This window comes from Mobula hypostoma, chromosome 1, assembly GCF_963921235.1.
Source record: "Mobula hypostoma chromosome 1, sMobHyp1.1, whole genome shotgun sequence".
NCBI lineage: Eukaryota > Metazoa > Chordata > Chondrichthyes > Myliobatiformes > Myliobatidae > Mobula > Mobula hypostoma.
The window spans coordinates 47,764,222-47,779,761 of NC_086097.1; the positions used below are offsets into that span (position 1 = coordinate 47,764,222).

General features: G+C 40.1%; 1 protein-coding gene across 6 annotated transcripts in view; it reads left to right on the forward strand.

The window, feature by feature from the left end:
- tdrd9 (tudor domain containing 9) overlaps positions 1-15,540 on the forward strand; it is a 165,248-nt gene that overhangs the window by 57,270 nt on the left and 92,438 nt on the right. For all 6 annotated transcript variants that reach the window (XM_063047992.1, XM_063048027.1, XM_063048011.1 and 3 more), the window contains exons 5-10: positions 2,041-2,163; positions 4,356-4,436; positions 7,006-7,167; positions 11,773-11,876; positions 12,039-12,091; positions 14,509-14,563. In XM_063047992.1, the coding sequence (XP_062904062.1) occupies positions 2,041-2,163; positions 4,356-4,436; positions 7,006-7,167; positions 11,773-11,876; positions 12,039-12,091; positions 14,509-14,563 (578 nt within the window). The remainder of the gene's footprint in view (positions 1-2,040; positions 2,164-4,355; positions 4,437-7,005; positions 7,168-11,772; positions 11,877-12,038; positions 12,092-14,508; positions 14,564-15,540) is intronic.

Below are 15,540 nucleotides of genomic sequence, written 5' to 3' on the forward strand. Positions count from 1 at the left end.
ACTGAAGAGGGAAGGGGCAGAGGCCCTATAAAGAAGGTGGGGGGAGGGTGGGAAGGAAAAGGCTGGTAGGTTCCAGGTGAAAAACCAGTAAGGGGAAAGATAAAGGGGTGGGGGAGGGGAAACAGGGAGGTGATAGGCAGGAAAGGTGAAGAAGGAATAGGGGAAAACACAATGGGTAGTAGAAGTAGGCGGAACCATGAGGGAGGTGATAGGCAGCTGGGGGAGGGGGCCGAATGAAACGGGGATAGGGGAAGGGAGGGGGAGGGAATTACCGGAAGTTGAAGAACTCTATGTTCATACCAAGGGGCTGGAGACTACCTAGACAGTATATGAGGTGTTGCTCCTCCAACCTGAGTTTAGCCTCATCATGGCAGTAGAGGAGGCCATGTATGGACATATCTGAATGGGAATGTGAAGCAGAGTTGAAGTGGGTGGTAATGGGGAGATCCTGTCTGTACAAGGATTACCACCCAGGAATCTTTCACTTGTCTACAGCACCTCTAGTGAATCCCCTGTCACCACAATTCACCTCTTCTCCACACTTCCCTTCTGAGTCACAGACTCAGTGCCAGAGGCCTGACCGCTGTGACTTTCCTCTGCTCGGTCAATTCCACCCCCCCCCCCCCCCCGCCGGTATATTCCTGTTGCTGGGAGGATGACCACAGGGTTGCTCTGCACTGGCTATCCTTTCTCCTTCCTGAGTTTCACTCAGTTTCCTGTAACTACTTGGATGTAACTACCTCTCCTCATGTCATATCTATCACCCCCTCAGCTTTCCGAATGATCTGGAGTTCATCCAGTTCCAGCTCCAGCTTCCTAACGCAGCTTGTTAGAGGCTGCAGCTGGATGTACTTCTTGCAGGTGTCGTCGTCAGGGACATTGGAGGTCTCCCTGCCTTCCCATTCAACATTGATGAGCATTCAACTATCCTGCCTGTCAATCCCACTCTTCTAATCCAATACATAAAAAGAAGGAAAACAATAAATAAACTGGGGGCGTGGAATCTACCTACAGCTTTTTGCTTTCTGTCACTCAAACCTCTCCTCGCGGAAGCCTCAAAATCCCCACTCAAACACTGTCCAGTCTAATGATCGCTGCTCTGCTTTCCCCTTCCTTGTTTTAATTTGTTCTTGCCAATTAATCCCGATCACTGATTGGCTACTGCTCAAAACACCAAACTGCCATGAGTTGATGCCATGTGTACTCATTTGGTGAGCTTGACTGAGCTAAGTCTTCTCACGGTTTGGATCTCTGATTGACCGCTACAGTGGTATTTAACGTGCTGAAGTAAGATATTTAGCTTGACTAATCTCTGCAAACTGGAGCTTTTATACCACATATAAATTTTCTTATAGAGGGATTGTAAGTTTTGTATATCATGAAAATGCCATGAAATAATTAAGGCTGATAGAACTTTGTGTATCTTGAGGTGACAAGAAGATAGAAATTATCTTTAAGCTTTTTCCATGTCATAACTAAATTATAATTAGGATTACAGACACCCCTGCATTAAAGCATGAAGTTGCATTCCAGGAAAGGAATCGGTAACACAAAGCCATTCCATCTATGCCTTCATTAAGAAATGCATATTGATAAAATAAAATATGTACTTATTTATTTGTCTACATTTTTCACTTAAATTCAATGAGAACAAATTTCATTCTGTATTTTATATTTTTTGGAAATGATTTATGAATTCTGTTACTTAAATTGCCATAGCATAAGGTTGCCTGTACCTTGGGAAAGTTCTCCAACCAGATCTTTGAAGGGCATATTGACTTTGCAGAAAATGCAGTTTAGATTTACAAGAATACTATCTATAGTTATTAGCAAAATCCATTTTTATTTCTTACATTCATTTTAAAATGAGAAGGTATTAGTCAGATATTATGTGCAGGTATGCCCCTTGCCAATATATTTTAATGTGCTTGGATTTCTCTGTGTTATTATGTAATAAAGTAATGTCATATATTGGTTAATGTTAAGTAATTATTTTGTTGCAGAAGTGATTTCTAATTTTTTTTTTGTTCTTCAAATAAGGTTGGATTAGGAAAGCAAGTTGGTACCAACACACAACTCATGTATGTGACAACAGGCGTTCTTCTTCAAAAAATTATCAATGCAAAATGCTTGACTGAATTTACACACATCATCATTGATGAAGTAGGGTATATTTAATCAACTTTTTCATCCTTTATTTACAAAGCATGAATTTGTGTGTGTGTTATTTTCACTTGTACCTTTACAAATTCCTATTTTTTTCAGTAAATGAATAATTGTAATCTTTTATATAGCTATCATAATAATAACATGTAAAAAGTTTGCTAGAGGAGGCGGCCACAAAGCTGCTTTAAATAAGTCTGCTATTGATCTGACCTTGGCCTTTACTACCTCCTCCAGCATGCCTCATTCATCTGTTGCCTCAGATCCATTTTTCTTGTTCACAGATGTTTTCACTGATACAGCTTTTGCAGCTCCTGAGAAGTAAGAATTCCACAGATCCTAGCCCTTCTAAAAGGAGAAATTCCTTCCTTGTCTCAAATTGAATAGAGAAGAACTGATTCTAAAATGATTGTTTCTAAATCTTTATCTCCTTATGAGGAGATATCTTCTCAGTATCTTCCTTGTCAAGCTCTTTGGAATCTTGCTTCAAGAGGGCCATCTCTTACTTAGTGCAGGGATAATATTCTAACCACCCTTCCCCACAACCCAAGGAGCCTGGAACCAGGGAATCATGTTCTCATTATAAGTGGGCTGTTATTTCTCTCTGAGATGAGAAGAGTATTTTTCCTATGTACCATAGTGAATCTTTGGAATTCTTCATTCAAGAGAGACGAGGATTTTAATTGCTGAGTAAACATAATACATTGATTTTATAGCTTTATACATGTTCAGGGTATCAGTAAAATCAGTACAGTAAAGTGGTACTGAAGTAAAAGATGTTGATGAATGACAGCAAGGGGGTCAAATAGCACATGCCTGCTTCTATTATAGTTATGGTTGATTATAGTTTAATGCTAGGTCACCCTGACTTCTTCAAAATAAATGATTTTTTTAATGAAATACTTATAATGTTCAGTTTTAATCAGTTAATGGTAACTATTTTCCTTTGTATAGTGTGTTAAAGGGCTATAAAGTTAATGTTTTGCAATTTGCTTCTGAGCTTTTCATTAGCTAATGTCAAATTAGATGCTTCAGTTATTTAAACATGTGGAAAGGGTGTTTCCTTCTGTGGGAAAATCTAGCACTAGGATCATTTTCTACTAGTGGGAACAGTCGTCTTGATTCATTAAAGATAGATCAGCTTTTTTGAGGAGTGAATTCCCTTCCTCAAAGTTTTGTGACAAAAGTAGCTGAAGATAAACAAGTGGGTGAACGGCTACTTTGGAGTTGAGGTAATGATCAGATTACTCACTTAAATGGCGGAGCAGGTTGGAGGGCCTTTTGGATCTCTGTTCAATTACTGATTCTTGGGATTTCTTCCAGGAGTCAAGAATGACAAGCTGTCTGAATTCCAAGATTTCGGTTCATTTTAGAGTGCAAACAAATATGCACGTACTAAGCAAATGAAAAGAGCTGAAAAACAACGCTCAGAGGGAAATTAATGTTAAGGGGTGTAAGACAAAGGAATAAAAGATGGTGCTTCTGAAAAATCTATCACTTTTATAGATGACGTAAAGAAAATTCCTTAGATTGTGATTAATAGGTTATGTAATTAAAACAATTGCATCACTTGGGCTATGTGTTAATACTGAGGCAATCAGGAAGGTGATAAGGCAGTAGTTTAACTGCTATAGCACTTCCATTGGGTGTTTTTGTTAAGGAATTAAAAATCTTATTACAAGTATTATTTTAAAGATCAGTGGTTTCCAACAAGTCATATTAGCTCAGCCTTGCTTCTGCTCCATATGTTTACGTGTAAATTGGCGTTGGCCAAATTGAGTTTTGGGATAGGATTTGTCCTTATTAGTAACCATTCACCATTGTTGAACATAAAATAATTTTGCTAAATCTTTCCACTCAGTGAGAGTGACTAACCTGGAGTAAAGCACTTTTAGGGGTTCTGGCATATTTAAACCCATGCAAGAGTCTTTAGGAAATTTGACAGGAAAAAGCGAAACTAATTCATTTTCTGATGAGCGCACTCCAATTTTCTGGTGCTTATAAGCAAAATATGTGTACTGCAGAAATAAGTTTGGAATCAATATTTTGGATTCAAATGTTATTGAGTAGGTAGATGTTGCTTTGCATTGTTGAAAGCAATCAGTACAAAAGTAATCTGTTATCATATAAGGCAGGTTTGATAGTAATAGTAAACATTAACCTTTTTGATTAATTGGTGTAATTGTGTCTAGGTTCATGAGCGTAGTGAAGAAATGGACTTTTTGTTGTTGATTGTTCGTAAGCTGCTACGTACTAATTCACGGTTGGTTAAGGTGAGATGATATTATATACCCCATGGATAACATCAATGCTGCATCTATTCAAAAGATAGCTCTTACAAGAATTGGAATGTATATGTTCCAAATAGATTAGCTTGGGAGCAAAAGAATGTACATAATCCTTAAGGATCTGTTTTCCATCTTCCTTTCTCTCAGGTTTGTTTGCCAGACTTTACTGGATTATGGAATAAATTAATTTTGTTTGTGGCATGTCATAACTCACTATATAGTAATGTTTACATAAGTACAGCAAGAGTACAAACACAGAAAAAGACTTGTAAAGTTGAATTTGGCTCTGTATGAAAGCATCTATTTGTCCTACTCTCCCTCCATAGAGCCATACAGATTCATTCTTTCCACGTGCCTATCTTGCTCTCTTTATTGAAACTTTCACTAATCACCTTTATTATGTGGCCTCTAGTTCTTGAATCCTCTACCAATGGGTACAGTATTTGTACTGATGGAAACAGTATCAGTATGCACCATAATTATAAATACAAAACAAAAACAAAGGATATTGGAAGCGGTCAAACTTGTGCACCAATGCCTCTACTTTCTCAGGAAGTTAAAAGAACTTTGTATGTACCTGTTGTCCCTCACCAATTTTTATCGATGCACCATAGAAAGCATCTATCTGGATGCATTATGGCATGGTATGGCAGCTTCTCTGTCCAAGATGACAAGAAACTGCGGAGAGTTGTAGGCACAGCTTCGTATGTCGCAAAAAAACTTGCATCCCTTCCATGGACTCTGTCTACATTTCTCACTGCCTTAGTAATCAGCCAGCATAATTGTAGACCTTGACCATCCTGGATATTCTCTCTTCTCTCCTGAAAAACATGTACCACCTTGGCTCAAGGGCAGTTTCTATTCTAGACATAAGAAATTCTATAGATGCTAGAAATCTTTAGCAACACACACAATGCTGGAGAAATTCAACAGCTCAGGTAGCATCTACGGAGAGGAATAAACAGTTAATGATTTAAACCAAGACCTTGGTAAATGTCTCGGTTTAAAATGTTGACTCCTTATTTCCTTCGAGAGATGCTGGCTAACTTGCTGAGTTCCTCCAACGTTATTTGTGTGCATCTTCTCTTCTGTTATAAGTCTGTTGAATGAGCAATCTACCTTGTCATGGTCATGACCTAGCACCTTGTTGTCTGCCTGCACTGCATTATATAATCTGCATTCTGTTATTACCTTTCATTGTACTGCCTCAGTGTACTGATATGATGAAATAATCTGCATGGATGGCATGCAGTGTAAATATTTTCACTGTATCTCATTATATGTGACAATAATAAATGAATTTACCAAACACTAGATTGAGCTGTACCAGTAGGGAGAGAAACTATGATAACAATCCTTTTGTAACTTTGAGGGATGGTGGGTTGTGGAGAGAACTAAGTATATCTGATTAACTGTAGATTATTTGGAAAAACAAGCATTTGGAGACTGAAAGAAAAGCAAAAAAATTGGAACAGAAATGTACATCCATTTCCATGGGTTTGGTGGATGCTTAACCCGAAATTATTAAGTCCCATTGACTATAATGTAACAAGACCAAAGATGAGGTGCTGTTACAGCCAGTACTCTCTTTGTGCAGAGCAAAACAGAGACTTATCCAATGTGCTGGAACAACATTTGCCCATTCCTCCTTTCAAAATTGCTCAATCTGTGCCCAGTTAGCTGGAGAGCAGCAGTGAACAGTATTCTTCAGGTTTTTTCAGAGATGTTTCAGGACTTTGACTGGGTTGCACAAGGGCATCAATTTTCTTCATTTGAAGCCACTCCAGGATTGCTCTGGCAGGGTGCTTCTGGTCATTGCCCTGCCTAAAGACTAACTTCCTCCCTGGTTTAAGCTTGTGGTAGAGGCTAGCAGGTTTTTATTTCTGTATTTAGCAGCATTCACATTCCCATCAAATCTGGCCAGATTTCCAGTCCCTGTTGCTGAAAAGCAGCCCCATAGCATGATGCTACCTCCACCAAACTTTACAGTAGGGATGGTGTTACCTGGCTGATGGGAAGTATTAGATTTATGCTTCATGTACCGCTTAGTGTTGAGGTCCAAAAGTTCCATGATGCACAATGTCTTGTAGGTTAGCTCAAAACTCCTACTTCAATATATTTAGAATATATTAGCTCCTACTTCAATATATTTAAAATTTGGAAAATGTGACAGTAGAATGTGAAAATAGTTGTGGGGTCTGGATACTTTTTCAAGGCACTGTGTGCAAATGAATTGCTCCTTTGCCTAGAAGGACTGTTTAGATCCCTGGATATTGGGAAGGGATGAGGAAAAAATGGCAAATATGGCAACTGGAATTGTGTGAGAAAGCTCTGAGGGGGAAAAATGAATAATTGTTGGTGATGGAAAAGTAGATTTGGAAGTTGTGGAAGAAGAATGCCTTTCAGAATTCTAAAAGTGAAGGGTAAGATGTGTCTGCTGATGGATTTTCTATTATTTTAGTTATTCTATAAAACATTTTTGGATTTATCTGTTATGTCTATCATGGAGATTTGGTTCCAAGCTATGAAATCAATGTTTTTCTAATTATTTCAGGTGGTCTTAATGTCTGCAACCATTAATTGTATGGAGTTTGCCAACTACTTTGCAGTGCCATTCCGGAATAGCCTGACCCCAGCATATGTATTTGAGGTGGAAGGAACCCCACACAGCATTGATGAATATTATCTTGATGATATTCAACATCTTCACTGCCCAGTGAGATTATTTCAAAATAAAATATTGAATATTTTAGTAAAAGGACAATCTTTATGCAAAATATAACTTTTCTTTCATTGACATTCTGATATGTAATCACAGTGAACAGCATAGTTTGGTGAAAAAACATGTTTTAATCTTGATTATGCAGTTATGCTTGACTGGAGTTCTAATAATCTATAGGATGATGCCTCAATTTGACAAGATGGTTTTAAGTGCAAACCTTTTGTGTATGTATATGGCTGTATTTAATGAATTTGTGTCTGATTTATAGAAGCTTGCCTTGTAGGCTTCTGTAGTCTGCTGACTAAGCAAATTTTAGATAATTTTGTTAGATTATTTCTTCAGCGGTTTGATTGGGGCACAACTGCGCCAGCGTGTGGATGTCAGCCAGTTGGAACAGTGAGAAGAGTTTAAAAGGAGACAGCTTTATAGAGCGGGCAACAGAGTTGGGGGAGACAGAGTAGAAAAGCTTTGGCTCAGCGGGGCTTCGGCAATAAGGGGTCAAGGCGAGGTAGGTTATCTGTGTAGAATACAGACGGAAAATATGTATGTGAGGCCGGTGTTCTGTGCTCAGTGTCAGATGTGGGGAGTCCTGGAGATTTCCAGCCTCCTGGATGGCCACATCTGTGCCAGGTGCATGGACTGTGTTAGGGAACTGGAGATGCAGCTCGATGACCTTCGTCTGGTCAGGGAAAGTGAGAAGGTGATAGGAGCGACAGGCAGATAGTCGCGCTGGGGCCTGGGGAGACAGATAAGTGGGTAACAGGAGAGGGAAGGATAGGAGTCAGAGGCTAGAGAGCACCCCTGTGGCTGTACCCCTTGACAATAAGTACTCCTGCTTGAGTACTGTTGTGGGAGACAGCCTACCTGGGGGAAGCAACAGTAGCTGCGCCCCTGGCACAGAGTCTGGCCCTGTGGCTCAGAAAGGTATGAAAAGGAAGAGGATGGCAGCAGTGATAGGGGACTCTATAGTTAGGGGGTCAGACAGGCAATTCTGTGGACGCAGGAAAGAAGCATGGACGGTAGTTTGCCACCCAGGTGCCAGGGTCTGGGATGTTTCTGATCGAGTCCATGATATCTTGAAGTGAGAAGGAGAACAGCCAGAGGTCATGGTACATATTGATACCAACAACATAGGTAGGAAAAGGGAAGAGATCCTGAAAACAGACTTCAGGGAGTTAGGAAGGAGGTTGAGAAGCAGGACCTCAAAGGTAGTCATCTCGGGATTACTGCCTGCGCCACGTGACAGTGAGTATAGGAATAGAGTGAGGTGGAGGATAAATATGTGGCTGAGGGATTGGAGCAGAGGGCAGGGATTCAGATTTCTGGATTATTGGGACCTCTTTTGGGGCAAGAGTGACCTGTACAAAAGGATGGGTTGCACTTGAATCCCAGGGGGACCAATATCCTGGCGGGGAGGTTTGCTAAGGCTTTTGGGGAGAGTTTAAACTAGGTTTGCTTGGGGGGGGGGGAGGGAGGTGGTGGGAACCAAACTGAAGAGACAGAGGAAGAGATGGTTCGCTCACAAATAGAGAAAGCTTGGAGACAGTGCGATAGGCAGGTGATAGAGAAGGGACTTGCTCAGACCGATGGTTTGAGATGTGTCTGTTTTAATGCAAGGAGTATTATGAACAAAGCAGATGAGCTTAGAGTGTGGATCAGTACTTGGAGCTATGATGTGGTGGCCATTACAGAGACTTGGATGGCTCAGGGGCAGGAATGGTTACTTTGAGTGCCAGGCTTTAGATGTTTCAGAAAGGACAGGGAGGGAGGCAAAAGAGGTAGTGACCAGAGATAGTGTCACGGCTGCGGAAATGGAGTAAGACATGGAGGGATTGTCTATGGAGTCTTTGTGGGTGGAAGTTAGGAACAGGAAGAGGTCAATAACTCTACTGGGTGTTTTTTATAGACCACCCAATAGTAAAAGGGACATAGAAGAGCAGGTAGAGAGATAGATTCTGCAAAGGTGTAATAATAACAGGGTTGTCGTGGTGGGAGATTTTCATTTCCCAAATATCGATTGGCATGTCCCTAGAGTGAGGAGTTTAGATGGGGTGAAGTTTATTAGGTGTATTCAAGAAGGATTCTTGACACAATATGTAGATAAGCCTACGAGAGGAGAGGCTGTACTTGATCTGGTATTGGGAAATGAACCTGGTCAGGTGTCCGATCTCCCAGTGGGAGAGTATTTTGGAGATGGTGATCATAATTCTATCTCCTTTACAATAGCATTGGAGAGGGATAGGAACAGACACATTAGGAAAGCGTTTAATTGGAGTAAGGGGAAATATGAGTCTGCCAGGAAGAAACTTGGAAGCATAAATTGGGAATAGATATTCTCAGGGAAATGTACGGAAGAAATGTGGCAGATATTCAGGGGATATTTACGTGGAGTTCTGCATAGGTACATTCCAGTGAGACAGGGAAAGGATGGTAGGGTACAGGAACCATGGTGTACAAAGGCTGTTGTAAATCTAGTCAAGAAGAACAGCAGAGCTTACGAAAGGTTCAAAAAACTAGGTAATGATAGAGATCTCGAAGATTATAAGGCTAGCAGGAAGAACAAAAATAAAAGGACCCATTATAATAAAACAGTCAAATGTGCACAAAGGTGGAGCTCAGATCTGCCAAAATCTGGAGGTGTCCAGGTACACACGGCACCAGCTCCTATTCACTGATCACCAGTTGAACTTTCCATCTTAGACTCCATTGAATCGCGCATTCCAGTTGGATCGAATCCTACGGCTGGTTCTCTCAATCTTCTCTCATCTCCTGCCAAAAAGGGCCTCAACCCCTTTATTGTTCATCACAAAACCTCTCCACCCAGTTTTCTCTAGAACCTTCTCCCAATTCCACCATCCTGATTGGCTGACCCAACATTCGTAAGCTGAACATCACAACCCTTATATTTAGCAGTATCCCAAACACTGCCAGCAGAGCACCCTGCTTCTACAAAAAACTATGAAATGAAATGTCTCACAGCATCAGCAGTAAAATCTTAACAGTAAGATCGAAACAAAGCAGGAAATTTCTTAGTCATTCATGGAGACTAATGAAGCACTAGACATCTTCAGAATGGTTAAAGTTAAATACAATTTGATCTGACAACTTGTATACTGAACTTGAGACAATGTGCAGAAATCAGATTGAGATTTTAAAGTAGTCAAAGGGAAAGAGGTCTGCTGAACTTTGGTATTCAACAAGATGTCTTTCAATTTGTAGTTTAAACAAATTTATTGTCTTGATAGGTAATTAAGTTTTTGATATGTCTATTTTTGGTACAGGAGCATAATGGTTAAGTTGCTGTATCTAGACTAATAGCACATAATGTATCTCTGTGATCCTTGGTTCGGTTAGCGGCTTAATCTAGGGAATGATAGCCCCCGGCCCGGCCAAACTTAAAAAATCTCGTTTGGGTGGATGCTGTGCGATGTGTCCCCTGTTACAAATCAGTACCATGAAGTAACAAACAGTACACAATATGCAATTAAATGATTGAGCTTTATAATTCTTAATTTGACTATATGGTTAGTAAAGAAACAAAAAAAAGAAAAGGGCCCATTCTCATGAAACAGTCTAATGTGCAAACGTTGAGCTCAGAGTGTCGTTCATTTGTTCCTGTCGTCCTCCTCTGAGCATTGCCGACCCTTGCTCCTGAGTCCACTCCGTCTGGCGGTCTACCAATTCTGTCTATTCACGTCCTCTCTCTTCGTTGCTCCGCATGAAAAGACCACAAAATCCCTCTCCCAGACACACAAGAAAGAACAACATTCCGCTCATTGGCTAACATGCCCCATTAAGGTAAGGCATCCGTTAGTCTTGCGAGACCATGGATCTGCGCCTGGAAAGTCTTCACTCTCCAGGGCGCAGGCCTGGGCAAGGGCCTTGGGGTATGGAAGACTGGCAGTTGCCCATGCTGCAAGTCTCCCCTCTCCACGACACCGATGTTGTCCAAGGGCAAGGGCCGATACAGCTTGGCACCGGTGTTGTTGCAGAGCAATGTGTGGTTAAGTGCCTTGCTCAAGGGAACAACACTCTGCCTCGGCTGGGGCTTGAACTCACGACCTTCAGGTCGCTAGTCGAATGCCTTAACCACTTGGCCACGTGCCCACATACCATGCCCCATTATGTCTAGTCATAACCCAAACATTGCTGCTACAGAGAAACCATTACTTTAGTCTTAGCAGTGAAACATTATTGAGATGCCATTACGTTAGCAGTGAAACCTTACAGCGTATTACATTTCTATCATAGAAGTTCAAATTCTTATTTTAAACATAAATCCTTAAATTCAATTTCTGAAACTAACTGGTTGAATAATAAATCTAATGAAATAAAACTACATCTTACTGGATTTGTTTTGCCATGATGATATTTCACCATCTTTAACTTTCTTCAAAGGCCCAGTAAGACTCTTGAGTGAATAAGAATGTGTCCCCCTTTACTATCTTATTCAAAGAAACCAGGAATGGCCAGTAAATACAGATTATCAACAATGCCTATATTTCATAGATTTGCTTTCTTTATATGCATAAAGTCAATTTGCATTGTTTGATGTATTCTTAGTTACAGAATAATGATTCTTCTATACTTGAATCCTAGGTTGTACCTCAATTTACCAATGATCCAAAAATTGTTCCTGAAGTCTATACTATAGCTGAAACTCTGATCCTCTATTTTGATGAGTTAGAAAATGAACAAAGCGAGTAAGTGACAGCCAGGAATTAATTTATTTTTTGTTCTTACTTTTAGCTGTTTTGGTATTTTGGCAATTACCTCTTTATCAGTGAGTGCATGTAATTATGTACATCAATTTATAGCTGGGGCAAATATTAATATGCATATATTAACATATCATTTAATTCTAGTAGGTTGACAGGAATGAACTTGAACCGTGGCAGTGTATTGGTATTTTTGCCAGGTACGACTTTGTATATTAAGACTCAAGTAATGTGCTACACAAAACTTATTCCTTCTTCATGAGTCAAAGACATATCTTGGGGACTAATGCTCAATGCTTCAAATGTATTAATTTTAAACTGCACTGGTAAAGATAGTTATTAATACAAGTAAGAATTATTTGTTTTCCATAAGCCATTCTTGGATTGTTGTAGAATTAACTTATATCTTGGTTCAGAAACCAGCAAAGCATCGAATGACTAAGGTGGTTGTGGATTAATCGTGCTAGAATCTGCCTTCTAACATAAGGGAAATGTGGTTTGACTGCTGTTCCTGTTACCTGAACTGAACTACATCATGTTGATGGTTTGCTTGTTCTCCCCCTGCTCCCCCCCCCAAACCGCAGCTTCACTTCAGCAAATTTTATTACATTAAAATGTGTGCATGCGTTATGACACTTTTTTTCCCCAATGTAGTGGTTGTAAGCCAAAATGATTTTAAATGCAGCTTTGTCCATGCTTCTATAATAGGATGGCTGTAGTATCAAATTACAGATGTTTCTTTCTGACTGATTTAATTTTGCTAGTTATAGAACATAAAGCAGTACATGACTAGACAAGGTATTCAGCCCATGATGTTATGTAGATCTTGATGCCAATTTATACTAAATGTTTTGCTGTGTATCATCCATATTCCACCATTCATTTTGTATTACTGCGTCTCTTAAAAAGCCTCTTAAACGTCACCAAGCTTCCCGTTTCCACTATTACTCTGATAACACATTCCAGGTACAAACCATATTCTGCATATTTAAACAAAAAACTTGACTTTCACATCACCTTTAAATTCCCAACCACAGCTTCTGCCCCAACCTTAAAAGTATATCTTCTGGTGTTCAACTTTTCTATCTCTGTCTTTCATAATTTTAGATACCTCGATCGGTGTCCCCCTCTGCCTTTGTCACTCTGGAGAAAATAACCCAAACTTGTCCAACCTTTCCTGAGAACTGAACCCTCTAATCCAGGCAGCATCCTGGTAAACTTTTGCACCCTCTCCACAGTCTCCATCCGATACTGGGGTGACCAGAATTGCAAGCAATATGCTAGGTGCCATCTGACTAAAGTTTTGTAGAGCTGTAGCATGAATTCCTTGCTCTTATACTGAACACCCCTACCAAAGAAGGCAAGCAAGTTTTACACTTTCTTTACCACCTTATCCACTCATGTAGCCATCTTCAGTGAATTATTGATCTGCACCCTAACATCCCTCTGTACCTCAAATCTATTAAAGAGTCTACTGTTAATTGTATGCTCTCTCCTTTCATTTGATATCCCATAGCACCAACTCTCATACTTACCAAGATGAAATTCCGCTCGCCTTTTCTCTCTGCATATCTGTAACTGATCTATATCCTGCTGTATTCTGTGATGGCCCTTCGTTCCAAAGCTCCACCAGTTTTGGTGTCATTCAGAAACTTAATAATCCGCATGTCTACAGTTTCATGCAGGTCATAGAAACATAGAAAACCTACAGCACCATACAGGCCCTTTGGCCCACAAAGTTGTGCTGAACATGTCCCTACTTTAGAGATTGCTAGGGTTACCCATAGTCCTCTATTTTTCTGAGCTCCATGTACCTATCCAAAAGTCTCTTAAAAGACCCTATCGTATCTGCGTCCACCACCATTGCTGGCAGCCCATTCCACACACTCACTACTCTCTGTGTAAAGAAGCTTACCCCTGACAACTCCTTTGTACCTACTCCCAAGCACCTTAAACCTGTGCCCTTTCGTGGCAGCCATTTCAGCCCTGGGAAGAAGCCTCTGACTATCCACATGATCAATGCCTCTCATCATCTTATACACCTGTATCAGGTCACCTCTCATCCTCCATCGCTCCAAGGAGAAAAGGCCAAGTTTACTCAACCTATTCTCATAAGGCATGCTCCCCAATCCAGGCAACATCCTTGTAAATCTCCTTTGCACCCTTTCTATGGTTTCCACATCCTTCCTGTATTGAGTCATTGATGAATATCACAAACAACTGCTGTCCCAGCACCAAATCTTGTGGAACACCACTAGTTATAATAACCAGAATAATCCTTATTCTCTTCTATGGCAAAGCAGTTCCAAATCCAAATATGCAATTCGACTGGATTCCATGCATCTCTGTCCTCAGTATCAATCTACCATGAGGGATCTTACCAAATGGCTGTTTTAATGTTGTTAATTACTATAATTGAAGCACCTTTGGCTGTTAACATATGAAGTATTTTATTGAAATACCAGAATAGTTTGCATATTTCCATCAATTCCTCATTTTGCTATTTTACACAGAAAAATGAAATATGAAATGATGTAAAAGTAATAGGTTGTCTTAATGTATGTTCTGTCTCACACTGGTCATTCTTCATCATTCTCTTCATCTCTATTGTCTTAAGGTTTGGCAGAAATAAATTACATGTACATGGCCCTGATGTCAATGGTTCAAAGGAGGTAGGCAGTTATTTCTACATATTGTCTATCAGGAAAGAAAACCCTCTTATAAATTCAGCATCAAGACTCAAACACTTGTTGCTTGCTCAACAACTGTATTCTGTAAAGTTTAGAAGAACCTTTAGGGTTGCCTGCTTTAGAGGCTGTATGGAAAAATGCAGGTATTTGTAAACATTATGATGCTAATGGCATGATTTTCTGTTATGTTCCATTCTTTGTAGGCAACAGAGACAATCTAGTAATGGGGAAACATGACAGCATTTTAAATTTATTTTTGAACATTGCTCTTGTGGTCACTAAAATGGCTTATTGCTGTAGTGATCTCCTAGAATGTTTTTGCACAATCAATTTGGGAAAGTAAGTTACTGAGCCCTACTGCACAGAAGGCTATTGTTTGGTGTTTTTTTTTGTGTGCCCTTGCTGGGTCATAGTCATAGAACAATACAGGCCCTTTGGTGCATCTAGTCTGTGCTGCACACTTATGCTGCCTAATCCTATCAACCTGCACCCCAACTGTAGCCCTCTATACCCCTCTCATCCATGTACCTATCTGAATTTCTCTTAAATGTAGAAATCAAACCCAAATCCATCGGTTCCTGGCAGCTTGTTCCACATGCTCACCAACCTCTCAGTGAAGAGGTTCCTCCTAACATTCGCCATAAACATTTCACCTCCACCCTTAACCTATGAAATCCTAGTTCTAGTTCATTCAATCTCAGTAGAGAAAACAGCTGCTTGCATTTATCCTATCTGCTGTATATCATTCATAATTTTATATACCTCTATCAAATCTCCCCTCATTCTTCTACAGTCCAGGGAATCAAGTTATAACCTATTCAACCTTTCCTTGTAACTCAAGTTCTCAAGTGCGGCAGTATCCTGGTAAATTTGCTCTGCACTCATTCAATCTTATTGGCATCTTTCCTGTGCTCCATGGTTCAGATCAAAGGGCTCATTTTGGTTCAGAATGGTGTTGC